This window comes from Anticarsia gemmatalis, chromosome 14 (assembly GCF_050436995.1).
Source record: "Anticarsia gemmatalis isolate Benzon Research Colony breed Stoneville strain chromosome 14, ilAntGemm2 primary, whole genome shotgun sequence".
Classification (NCBI taxonomy): domain Eukaryota; kingdom Metazoa; phylum Arthropoda; class Insecta; order Lepidoptera; family Erebidae; genus Anticarsia; species Anticarsia gemmatalis.
The window spans coordinates 1261834-1276108 of NC_134758.1; the positions used below are offsets into that span (position 1 = coordinate 1261834).

Below are 14275 nucleotides of genomic sequence, written 5' to 3' on the forward strand. Positions count from 1 at the left end.
GCTTATTAACGTAAAAACGGCTCTGTTATATACATAAGTGACAATATTATTTCAACAGCCCATGTAATTGAAAATAGAGTAATACAAACATAACTAAGAATGTTCTTTATATAAATGTGAATACTCATAATTATTTCAATAATCGTTTTTGGTATAGATATTTCGGTTATGCATTGGGGGTTAGATAGTGTTTGTTTTTATGTCACCGCAATTCTCAGAAAAGGTTGCATTGCTTTTATAACGAGTTTTCCTTAATTTACACGTTCTTTGTTGGAATATTTGATGTTAATAAATTATGGTTTTGATGTTGATTTGTCGCAAATAATTTATTTGTTTAGGATATTATTGATTTACGTATATTTGTGTAATTTAGTACAGGTTAATAAAAAAAGATGAATTCGAGATAAATGATGATGAGATACATTTTTAGTCTCATCCTATCCACAGTCTGTTACGCTTACGTTACAAAACAGCTGAAACGATTTTGATGAAAATTTGTGCGATGAAAAACTCTAATGCCGAGAAAGGAGTTGTATCTACGTCATTTTAAAAACACCACGCGCCACCAACATTGCTATGTTTCGACAATTCACTTAGCATACTAGTAAAGATGATCGTTTAAAGTTTCAAACCAAACTAAATATAAAGTAATTAAAAAATGAGCAATATACTGAGTTTATAATTATAATCTTTTTTATCATCGCATACCACTCTAATTAAAAATGGGAAAAGCCCCATATCAATCTGCTTTATGCGCCACGGGAATAACATTATTACCTACAGTTATAACTAATCAGAATAATAATATTATTGTTTTGGTTTTTACATCAACCAAATAGATGTCAATGAAAAGTTTCCTTGATTAATAGAAAAATGTGTAAAAAAAACCATACATATTTGGGAGGATTTATTTAATTTTTAGCCGACTTCATATAAAAGAGGAGGTTCTCAATTCGCCTGTATTTTTTTATGTTTGTTACATCATAAAGTTTCATTGAGTAGATCGAAACGGTGCTGGATATTTAATTAAACAGTGGATAAGTATAGATTAAATGTATTAACCCCCGGTTTCTGAGTAAATTTAACAGTAGTTTATCTATTCAATAGAGTTTTTTCTATATGAGTTTTAACGCTATTGAATAAATAAACTACCGCTAAATGTACCTTAGAAACCGGGGGTAAGTTGCTGATTATTCTTCTTTATGATCAAACCAGGGATCTTACTCCAAATATGTACTTGACATAGTTAACTCTACTTCCATTACATCAACTGGTAAACAAAACTTTCACAAACAAAATGACGTCGACAATGCGTAAAGTTTACATAATGACCTATCTTTAAATTATTATGACTCATATTTCTTAGAAATGTGTTGAAATGCAAATCACGAGGATTCCTTTATATTAAGAATACCGGTAGATAGTGATAATGTTATCGTGAAAACTATTGTTGACTTTACAATGATGAACGCCAGAATTTTCCTGGTGACTCATTAGGAATGTGTGTTGTACAGTTCTTGTGAAGGAATGTTTTCAGTGAAGCAATTGTTTTGTTTGGGGAAAGTTTTATCTCATTTGAAAAAAATACGTAATAATTTGTTTGCATAGAGTAGTGACTGTTATACAAGCTCTACATAATGAATAAATTAATCATTTTTTAACATAAAATGGGTACAACAAAAATACAAAATATTTTTATTTAATAATTAGCAAATTTTACTGTATTCCGCCACTAAACTTTAACTGTTAAAAAGGTTATTAAATGTTAAGTACTTATTATATTACGAAATATAAAAAACCGCACAAGCCTCTACAACAAACCATAACAGACCTACAATTTGCAAAACCGATATCTCTATATTCCAGGAAAAAACTAAATCGTTTGTCACAAAAATACCAGAATTCTTCGAAACCATTCGTATTTTATCATTAGTTTGACTCAACAACAATCAATAACGTTATCTTAGATATCAATACTTAATTAATAAGTTCTATAATGTCTCGTCTGCGAAAGATAAAGTTCGTAAACATTGACATAACGACTCGATCCTTGTCATTGACTAATGAGTGTAATAGCACTATTTATTTGATACTAAGGCCAAGTTATTTGCGAATCACCATTTTAGAAGTTTCTACAGTGCAGTCTTTTCATAGATTTTTAATAGTAATATCATCACCATTGACCTGTATTCATCTATTGCAGATGGTTACTAACATCAAACTTTGCATTATAGGTAGGTATTTAGAAATATTTCAATAGAAATCGGCATACTCTGTATTACTCCGAACTGACGTGAATGACGTCATGATCTGCAGTCGCACATACTTCTAAGTATGCCGTAGAGACTTCAGTTTTAAGGCAATCAATTAAAAGATGGCCTTACGACAATTGAATTCTATTTAACGAGACAGAACAAGCACAACGATACAACCAAATCTGAAATCATAACAGCATCAGTTAAATATTTGTTCCGGGTTTGAATCGTTGCACGCTAAATGGTAGTGACGTTTTGACGCTTAGACATATGACAATTGTGACACGTTGAAAAAAAGCGTGTCCACGAGTAACTGTTTTTGTGCCCATAAAAAATATATTTTGAAACAAAAAAATGGCAGTGACATTTAAATAAATTAACAATAACAGACGTTGGAGAAGTCAAGATGTTTTATATACTTTTAAGTTTTTGTTGTAAATAGTTGTTTGTGCTTGCTGGTCACAGTGGCTTGGATTTACTAAAAAATAAGTAAATATCAGTAGTAGCAAACTGTTTTACTCAATCAAACCAACGTAAAAATGAAGGGTTGATTATGTAAAATTGTAGCGCGATTATGTAAAATTCTCACCATGGTGAATGTGGCTGTCAAGAAAATTAGTCTGAAAATCTGACAAACGCTTCTAGTGGGCGCTGTAGGAACTATTTTTACAGTAGATTTAATTGTCAAACTCTCGATACTCGATAGTACCGACCGTAGAGAATACCGCTACTCTATGTAATAATATTAATACGAAGCATTGGGAATTTTAAACTGGAGACAATAACAATAATAGTAAATGATTGTATAAATAATTTGGTTTTATCACTTTTCATAAAATAACATGTTATTGTTTCATAACTTCCTATGTATTAATATGGGTAATTTTAGAACCATATTATTTTGTTGCATCATTTTGCGAAATGATATTAACATAATATTGCCTATTTAGATATTGTTAGTTTATTTATAGAAAAGAGAAATAGTCGATTACATTGCAATGCCAATTATTATTATTTTACTTAAATAATAATAAAATACTACTATTATACAATTATATTGTGTTTAGGCTGCTATTACATTAATTAAAGAATTAAATCAATTTTATTATACCTACAACAAACGCTTACACATTTACTTTATGGTTTATTTTATATTTAATTTTTGTATGAATTAATTGTACTATTTTCTACAGTGAACAACAATGAGATTTTTCATTTCATTTATTTTTAATAAAATTACACTTCTATACATTAAAAAAAAACTATTCGATTCGCTTTTAAATGATGGCACATTGATGACGTAACAATGATTACCAAACCGGAAAAATCTTTCTAAGATTGCGTCCTGTTTCAAATTTTATTAGTAAAAAAACAACACCATGTAAAAGGGGGTTTCCATACGTTTGACGTGTTTTCGTTCACCACAAATACAATATTCCCTAGTGGAATTATAGTACACTAGGTGATTAATGGGTTAATGATTTGCTCTACTATTGCATGTTATAATTACTCATATTTGCAATATTTGGTACACAGCCGTGGAATTTTTAGGCTAAGGAAAATTGCAAATTAATTGTAAGCTTGTATAATAAATATAACGGTAACCATTCATAAAAAACCTGATTTGACTGTGATTTGAATATTTTTGGATCCCACGACCTTTATTTTCCTTGTGATAAAGCTTTGAGGAAAAGCCTAAGTCTCTAATGATTTCAAAATCTTTAATGGAATATGTTACTATGAGAGTTGATATTATATTTATCCTAATTTCCACATAATTCATAAAAATAAAAGAATATGTCGAAGCTTCAGAGGCTAGAGTCCATCTACGCCTCTAAAGCAATAATTAATACCTCATACTAGAGAAACAAATAAAAAAATCAGTAATTAAAATACAAACGAAACAAAGAAAAGATTGCACGCGAAAAAATCAATTAGAAGTACAGGTAAACAATGATAATAGTCCCCTCCCATCCCTCTCACACATATGTGTGAATCATCGTGTTGTCGCGTATGGCGCGTACGCTAGCCGCCGAACGCTTCATAACCGTTCCACAAATCGACTCGTGCGCACGTACCACTAAACTATACAGCGTGTTACGAAAAAAATAATTCATATTTTTTATTTTTCTGTATGATGTTTTGTATGTGATAAGTGTGTGATTTTAATTTTGTATTACTGTTTTTGGTGTTAAGTGAAGTGCTGTGATTTTTGCAAAAATGTTTCCTAGGATTCAGGGCCTGGTGAGTAATATCGTAAGTTTTAATTTTTTTTAGCTTTTTAGTTTAACTTAACTTAACTAGTTATTAAAAATTGCGGTGTTTTACGTAATAATAATGAAGTGATTTTGATATCCGTATTTTATTGTATTTCAATGTGAACCTGTTAACGAGTTTCATTTGCGGTGTTTTATTACAAAAATATGCGGTGATTGTAGTTTTGAATGTTTAAATAATAACTGGTTAATTAGTCTGGTTCGTTTTGGAGTAATTAAAATAATCACTTTATAACAACAATTACTTTTGTGTGAACCAGTTTCAAAACTTGAGATAATACCACGTGTCACACGAGTTTAAATTGACATTCGCTTTCAAAATCAACTTGATATAGGTATTCAATCAGTTTAACGGGAAAATTAATTCCATTTCTTATATTATATTATAGACTTTCGACTTTAAGGCTAATTTAATGACAATCTTAAACTTCCATTACCATAATCAAAATTTACTTCTTTACTTTCTGTACATCGTCTGCCTCCTCAGACATTCAACGACTTATTTCTATAATTTTATTTATCTATACTGTCTTGTTAAGCAAAGGTCCCTTTAAATCTTCTACCAGTACATGTTACTGGCTGTCTCACGCTAACCCTCTAGGCAGGTGACCAAGTCATCACACCATCGTTTTCTTAGTCCGACCACTTATGCCTAGTTAGTTAAGAAAAAAGTAAAAGTGCATATCTGTATATCATCTGCTATCTGCGATGCACATGCGGTGCATATGGTTTAATAATCGTCTGGTGAAACGGCAATAAATTTTATTTTTTATGGCATAATTATCATCAAGTAAGTTTGTAAACAATGGTTTTTTGTTTTCTGTTTCTGCTGCTCCCGTAAATGGCGTCATTTAGGGTGGTCACTGAAAACCAGCGCTGTGTTGTGGTTTGTCACAACCAGCATAATGCTGAGTGACCTCCCTGTTGGCACACAGGACGCTGCTTATTTAATATTAATATTATTGTGTTTTGATATGGTTTCTGTGTGTTTCAATAAATACTATTTTCTTTCTTTCTTTCATGTGTCTTCTGCTCTTATGTGGTTGTCAACCTTTTAAAGTTCAAGCCGTCTTTAACTTATATCAATGATATTTTTTGCTTGCCAATATAATTATTAGTATTTTTAAGGTTATTGCTACAACTCATTACAGTATCATTACCTGGCCACTCATTTAGTAAATGACCGCATTAATAGTTGCTCTACCTCTTTAATTAACTGTAAATTAGTTCAATTAGCTAATTACTAGTCATCAACTAACAATAAAAAAGGTTGGCTTAAACGGCTCTTTTCTTAATATGCAAGGAACAAAAACTACACAATATTTTTGGTACAGTACCATAAAGCAAAAAACCTTAAAATAAACCACTGAACAGTATGCTATGTAACAATAAAATAAGTACGATACATAATAAGATTACGAAAGGATTACCCAACTAAAGAATTCCTTAACCAAGGAATAAGGAAGTATAAAACAATTAGCGCACCGCAATTAGTGATTTCCCAACGCTTGTTAGTGAATACTGCGAAAACAATGACGTAGAATCTTTTAAAAAATGATTCAACCATTGTCAAAATGACACTGACTATTGTCATTTTACGTAGAGATAATTATATTTTGTTATGCCTACAAAGTCTCAGGCCCACACTTGGCGTGTTAGTGGATTCAAGGCTTAACCCCTCCCTCGTTCGGAAGGAAACTCTTGCCCAACAGTGGGACAAGTAGAAATGTTAACACTTAGACTGTAAGAAAATCATATCGCATTTAAAATATATCTTTATGGGTAGATAACATTAATATCTTACCAAGTAGATCTAAAAATAGATTGATAAATTTAATAACAACGCACTAAAGCACACTCTTGAATGATTAATAAAATTATTGGTGCAATATCTAAAGTGTTTTATAATAAGAAAATCCTTACACGCTTGGATGGGCCAGCCAAAATTTTTCCTAAACAATCGCCTATTAGTTTTCATTGATGACTATAAGCACCCTTATTACCTACTTTTAATAAAGAAAGGTACTACCATATAAGAGGTAGAAAGTCAAGTACATCACATAGATTATCGTATGGCCCATTTATTTATCGATCTTTATTTATTAACGCTAAAGAATTTTGATCACGTATTACGATTTCACTGATGGAATCACCACAGTTGTCACGTACGATGGCATTTACAATAATATCGCTATTCAATATGTGGATTTACATATACATTTTATTTTTATTTTATATCGATTGTGTAAAACCTGGGCTATATCGTATTGCACAAAACTCTTGATTTAAGAAAAATAGTAGCTAAATCTTAAATTGTAACTAAGCTTTACAACTATTGACAAACATTTTAGTGTGAATGAATCTTAAACAACTAATGTCAATGTTTTATGCCTTAACGAACTTTGTAACATCATGTTGCTTAATAAACACAAACCATGGGAACATAGCTGTATATAATTTGCGCGATTTGGTAATATAAGTGCTACTTTGCCTGCACCGATTTGTAAACACTTCCTTTATGCTTGAAGGCTATTCAAAATCCGATCTGAAGTAACACTGCTCATTTTGCACTTAAAATCTCGTATTTTAAAATCGAACAACCTGTACATGAAAGTACAGTTCGAATGAAATAAATATGACATTTTTTTATTAATCTTCTGTAGTTTCGGAAAATGACGTCAAGGTTAAGACAAAATGGTAGGAGAGTGTGGGGAAGGCTGACCCCACCACCATATGGGACGTATAGCCAGAAGCCTTACCATAATTAACGAAAACGACGATTCGATTAAATTTCATTCGTGTTTTATCACAATTCTGTCAGCTATAAAATGTCAGTCAAACTATGGTACAAGAATGTAAGGCATGCTTAACCGATACTGCCTACTTCGTGTCAAAATAGGATAGGACAAGGTCATAAACAAACACCTCCAATAATTTACGAAATTTCGTTTTCATGAACCATAGTACACTCTTAGGTAGAGAGAGAGAGAGATTATACTGCTGCTGGGCAATGGTTTATTCTGTATCCCTTAGAAATCTGTAAGTAAATTAATATAAATCAAATACTTTTTTATTTCCTGCAATATAGCACAGAATATAAAATATTTTGTGCAACACACGCATAAGGAAATGCTCTAATAACGAACGCGATGCGATTCATAACCTCTATCATAATGGGTTATAACTCACAGTTACGGCAATAAAACGTTAGTTGAAGTTATGGTGTAATCCTATTATGTATCAGGAAGCAAACTGCGGTTATTATTACGATTATTGTGAAGGAAATAAAGGTTATGACAATTCAATGAAGGATTGCGAAGGATGAATATGACAGTAGAGTTATTTATTGTTTAGATAAAACACTATTTTTTGTAAATATTTTGTTCTATGTAGGAAGCCTACATGCAGCCTAGATTGGTGGCAGCAGATTCAATAAAATCTTTAATGAAAGGATATCAAAGAGATAGTTGAGCAGTTAGTCAGTTATTTGATTCATGCTGTGACTCAGTTCCTAATTGTTTAATGAGAAACCAGACAACGAAGTTAATCTTAGCCGTCGCTTTGTTAAAGGGTCCTGGGAATCAGTTATTTTTGAAGTGGTTATAATTGTTATTAAAACGGGTATAAATGTGGGTGATACTTTAGCTGACAGCTTATATTTTTCCAAGTACAATTTTACGGTAAATATAATGTTATCTGGCTCCTAATACAGCCAGATTTACTAATTTAAGTGTTGTAAAAGAAAAAAAACGTACCATGTCTCCTATGCGACAGTCAAAGCATCACATGATCTGATTCTGAAGGCGTTTGAAACCGTCAAAGATAGTTTATCATGTAGAAACATCGAATCCTCAAGCTCTCGAAGCAAATTCGATACTTTAACCATTTCACAAAGAGTAAATAAGTTTGACTCACTGTAAATTTCTGCGCATTTCGTTCGCCATTTAGGTTGTTAACATAATCTTTGTATCTGTATGACACTAATTTGTTAAAGCGAGTTGTTTGAAAGTAGATCCATGTCAATCCACTTACTGGGTCATTTCGAGATATTGTTCTTTGTTTTTAACCGACTTCATTCTTAGTATCAGAGCTGAGAAGAAAGGATTTCTTTTAGACGTAGGTAAACAAGATCAATGAGCGCTTAGATAACGAATTTCTTTAAGATGCTACCCATTATATCGTACAATCTTGTAAGATAGAGTTTGATGATCTGTTAAAGTACTTATTGCAATTAATTTATTCATTAGCAGAATTTTAAGTTACTAATTATCACTAAATTTTGTCAAATGTTACAATGAAACCTTGAAATATAAAGCTTTTCATTTTAACACATTATTTTATCTTAATTACGTAACAAAAAAGTAAAGACAGATGCATAATGCATATAATGACATTATATTCTTTTGAGATATTATTATATAAAACATTTTAAAAACAGCAATAATAATATATTAAAAAATAAAATGCATAAATATTTCTCATGACCGTCAATATTTATTTTATTACGTAAAATACACTTGACAAACAAAAGGTCGTAACTCCGACGACAATATTTTACAAAGGAAGTGGTGACACGAATAGGATTCTTAAAATAAATTGTTAAAACCTTCACTTAGTATATTGTAAACTACGAATTTAATACATGAATATTTTGTTGTTAAAATAATGATGATAAAAAAAACTAATTTAAGCCATTAATGTTTGATTATTGTCTCACCGCTGGGCAAGGGTCTCCTCCCGGAAAGAGAGAGGAGATTGGCCATGAGTTCCATTAACCGAAAATATTTTTTAAAATGATCTCTGAAATTTTTATAAGAACTAGGATATGAAACATGATACTTTACAAATATAATAAAAATTAAATGCTCTGATTTCTGGTCAAAGTCTGAAATACTTTTTAACATAAACCTCATAATAATTTAAGTAAATATGTAACTGTGAGTTTCTGCCGCAAATCACGAATTATCCAGTGGAGTCAAGTCGTCTGTTGACCAATTTATTATTGAGAACATCTTAATATTTAATGTCAATATAAATGTTTTATACGGCTGAATTGACTTACCAAGTAAACTAACCCTTAATTAGATATTGTTACCAAAAGACCTACCCCTACCGCACCTCAGACACTAAAAACAGTCTTTAAAATTAAGACGAAATTCGGTAATAATATTCTCTGTTTTTTTTCCATTGCCTTCTGTAGGTAAATGAATCGATATCAATAGCGCTTTTATAAGACAATTTTGTCAACATTTAGTTTAACCCTAAAACGCAATGCTTGTTTTAAAGCTCAATGTTCTATTCATTTACAATTTCCAAACAGGGAAACAACGCATCTTCTAATTACAGTGAATATTTATAACTGATCGTTCAATAGCTTCTTTGTTCAATAAAAACTTGATCAAGTGTATAATTATAGCTCTTTGTTTTCTGTTCAGCTATCATCTCTAGGAAATGATCTTGAGTATTTGCAATGAATTTTAATGCCCTAGAAATATAATTGTTTTATGATCAATGTTCGTTTTACAACAGGATATTTGTTTTAATGCGTAAAGTTTGTGTTTCAAAAAGTTATTTTACGAAATATTTGTGAAAATAATAAATATGAAAGCGGGTTATAATATTGATTTCAAGCATTACAGAAACTTGAGTGGAGATTTATTTTTGAAGAACAAGAATGTTAAGTTCTATAACATTCTAGGGATCGACACACGCAAGCACTAGAACAGTATTTACTAGTAGGTTAATAAAAATTTCCATCGTAATATTATGTAGTTAACATTATTTAGACTGAGAAACCTAGTTTTAAGGCATGCTTCAGGAACGGTAGTGTTTGATATGGATAGTACCATGAAAGAAGTCTTCTTAATTATAATTCTATTCTAAGGCGTGATTATACCTCTTCGTAAATTAATTACTTAAATATCTAATATAGAAAGGTAAGCAAAGAGGTAACAATACATAGGCAGTTAATTATAAGACCAAATCGAATAGCTAACGAGTTCACAGGCTTTATTTATACCTATATTATAATTAAGTATAAAATAAGCGTGTATGATTTGCCCTACTTTCCGTAAATACTCGAGCATTACATTACATAAGCGTAAAGCGATCGGCTAATTACGTAAATGAGTGCGTATAGTAATAATAATTTGAGTAAGTGATACGTATTATCTTTAAAGTGATTGAGATAAAAAATTGCGTAATATTTTTTTCTATTTATAATATTATCTTGCTGACGAATTATCATAATTATCATGAATGATGTCTATTGTGCAATGAGTAAAGAACGATACGCTGATTTACAGCGGGTAGGAGTTTGGGGTTTAACCCACATAGAACCTAAAAAGTATTCATAAACAGTTGTTTGAGTTTTAGTTATACTTTGTATCCGTTAATTTGTGCTTATAGAAGTCCACGCGACGCAAATGAAGAAAATCTAATTTTTAAAATAATTCACCTATCTTATCTATACTCGTATATATAGAAACGTAGATCTAGTTTTAATCTGATGGAATATCATCAGATTAAAACGAGATCTACGTTTCTAGATACAACAGTTACGGCTCCATTCACAAATAAACATATCAACTAATCAAACATAATCGTATTACAAACTCAATAGTTCTTTATCTTAACGCCAATGCATTCAAAATTAATTCATAACGGTCTATTATAACAGTATACGATATATAGATATATCGCTAATTTTCCTATAAAATAGGTGTATTTTATAGTAAAATTAGCGAATAAACGCGTGCGAGACTGCATCGCGTGCGTCATTCGTGTCCTTGTTATGTTAATAGGCCTCATGGATAAGTGCTTTTGATAACATAGGAAAAAAAGTATTTACTTAGAACTATTTATGGAAGTAACAAGCCACGTTCTAGAAAAAAGGCAGTAGAAAATGCTCTAGATATAAAATCTAGCTTGATATATCCCTCGTTATGTAATAAATGACATGAACAAACCACATTCGGCCTGTGTGAAGGACTCAAGCCCAAATTTTGGGAAATGCCTTTTTTTTGGTAACTTCAAAATCTTTTTCTGCGAATACACAAATAGTAGCCAACACCCCAACAACTGAGCTACACTTAAAGTTGAAATTAATCTCTTACAATCCGGAAATTATTTTCTTAATCCATTTCCACGGGAATCTTAATCTTAAATTAGTTTGAGTATATTTAATTTGACATGGAGAACTTAAAAGACTTCACAAAACAACAACTTGTTGGCTAGAATAATTTTGAGACACAAAGCATACAAATTAGAGGCCCGTTGTCTATCTAAGATGCGTTGTTTGAATACTAATTAACAAGTGGTAAATGCTTAATAAATAATAAAAGGAATATATCTTTTAATATTTAATATTATTAAGTAAATAGGTATCGACATAATGAAAAAAAATTATTTCGTATTTATTTTTACAAGAACGTGTATATTATACGTTTTAGTAAAAATAAAAAAATGCCATTTGATTTAAAGTTTGTTCCGTAAAACAATAAAATTTATTGCCAACAAGTAAATAAAAATGTCAATATTTTTAACACGTTATAGAATAAGGGTCAAAACAGATGGTTATCAACAATACAGTTTTATGTCTTATGTATATTTCACACAAAATAAACAAGATAGTAAATCAATTGTAGATTTTTATCTCAATGAATAATAGTGAAAAAACTGTTAAATCTTCTATAAATATTTTAGCGAAGACGTATTTATTGTATTTCATGCATAAATTATTGAGTAAAATACTTTGTATCCACACAGGCATAGGCAATAAATAGTCTTCCACCTCCATACTCATTCAGACACTTCAACATTCTTAAAAAGTCTCTTTTTAACTACTTTTCTACACTTATACACCATATATCGAGTTGTATATTGCTTATCAAAGTATTTATTATTATAAATAATATCCTAATTTATTTCTGGAAGTACTCTCCCGGGATTTTCGTATTATTTGTATTTATTCTTGTCTTACAAAACCCATAGGCAGTTATAACATTATTCTATTTTAGACCGCACACCACACGGAAACTCCTCATGGTTTCAGTTAAATTATTTATTGGTTTTAGGAGACATTTGTTGTGACATAAATATAATTAATTCCTTTGACGGTAATGTGAAATATAGACTTCACTTGTAGAATTTATTCGGATGGAAACTGAAGGGAGCTTCACAAAAAGTATGCTAGAACTAAGTATGTAAAGTAATATTAATAATGATTTTATATTAAGGAACAATCAACATAGAATACTATAATATTTTGACGTTATTAATAAAAACATGACGTTTAGGAAAGAGTGTATTTTATCTTTGGACTGATTCTTATAATATAATAAAAATTCCGTCTTAATATAGTAACGCTTCAGGGGCTAATAAATAATTTTATTAGAAGATCAAGGCTACTGTGTCTTTTTTTGGTGTCGGACTAACTAGACGAAGTTGGCTACCGATATTCGATGCAAATTCTAGAACAATAAAATAAGTATGTTTTTATATCAACAAAAATTAACCATTATTTAAGGCAAGTCTTGCTAAATCAGTTTGATCAATTTACCAAAAGTATTTAGTAGCTATCCATCCGATCCAGAACGATTTTGCTTGATGTTTCGGCAAAGATAAGATATACTTACTTACTTATGTATATATATATATATATATATATATATATATATATATATACATAAGTGACGCTATAGCTAAGTCGTATTAATAATACCCTTAAGAAAAAAAATACAAAAATGTTTTGCGTCAAGGAACTTTAAAATAAAATAAAAGCGATTTTATTCTCCACAATAAATAAAAATATACTACGAGCAGAAAGTGCAAACCACTTAAGTTTCACTATAAATCACTATAATACTTAACAATATAATATAAAATTATTGGCTATCATATTACAGTAAGTTGTTTAGAAATCGATATGTTTAGTTGTTCACCTTTCAATGCAGTTCCTACTTTATTTTATTGTTTGGTGTCTTATTTCTGAGTGGGATTTCCTAGTTTTAAGTAATTTTCCAGGGCCTTCTTTTTCTTAGGAAAAACGTAGATTATTTTAGAAAGCAATATAACTGTCCTTTTTTCTAGCTTTTATAGAAAAAAAAACTTTCTCATATACCTGAATATATTTTAAATATCTTACTCATATCCTAATAGCACTAATATTAAGATAGTTGCAAACGTACATTCGTTTGCAACTATTAGTAGTTAATAGTCTGTTACTCTGATTTATACCTAAAACACAAAAGTCACGATAAGTTTTTAATCATTACATAATAACATAATTATTGCACTTACTTCACGTACAATACGAGACTGAACCAGTTTTATGCAGTCATATGCGGCCTAATGTTGATCATGAACCCAATTTTTATCAAGCAAACTTCCATAAAAATACTATTTTTAACTATATCATATAATACTTCCTAGTTAATATATTTACAAGAGCAGACTTTACTCAGTAACTATATTATTTACAGTTACATTAAGTCTTTAGATATAATTTACAACATTTACTTTGCAAAACATACATGGTGGACAATGAACAGTGCGGTACAATAAACTGTGATAAAACTAAATAAATAACGGGTACTATAAAACTGAAACATAGAAACAACTACTAAACGTACTATACTATTTGCAATTAGATTTTCCTTATATGCTAAAGATTTGAAGGAATAAATGCTTTGTATGGCGATAATTTTAAATTGAATTTACCTCAATTTGATTCACATAAGGATG

At 30.2% G+C, this 14275-nt stretch overlaps 2 protein-coding genes across 3 annotated transcripts in view; one reads left to right on the forward strand and one right to left on the reverse strand.

The window, feature by feature from the left end:
• Window positions 1-14275, reverse strand: part of Ac76E (adenylate cyclase type 2 Ac76E) — a 201706-nt gene that overhangs the window by 50841 nt on the left and 136590 nt on the right. The window lies entirely within an intron of this gene.
• Window positions 4277-14275, forward strand: part of LOC142978208 (uncharacterized) — a 54919-nt gene continuing 44920 nt past the window's right edge. Inside the window, exon 1 of one of the 2 annotated variants that reach the window (XM_076122542.1) lies at window positions 4277-4511. In XM_076122542.1, the coding sequence (XP_075978657.1) occupies window positions 4476-4511 (36 nt within the window). In that variant the 5' untranslated portion in view covers window positions 4277-4475. The remainder of the gene's footprint in view (window positions 4512-14275) is intronic. The other variant, XM_076122543.1, reaches the window with a different exon arrangement.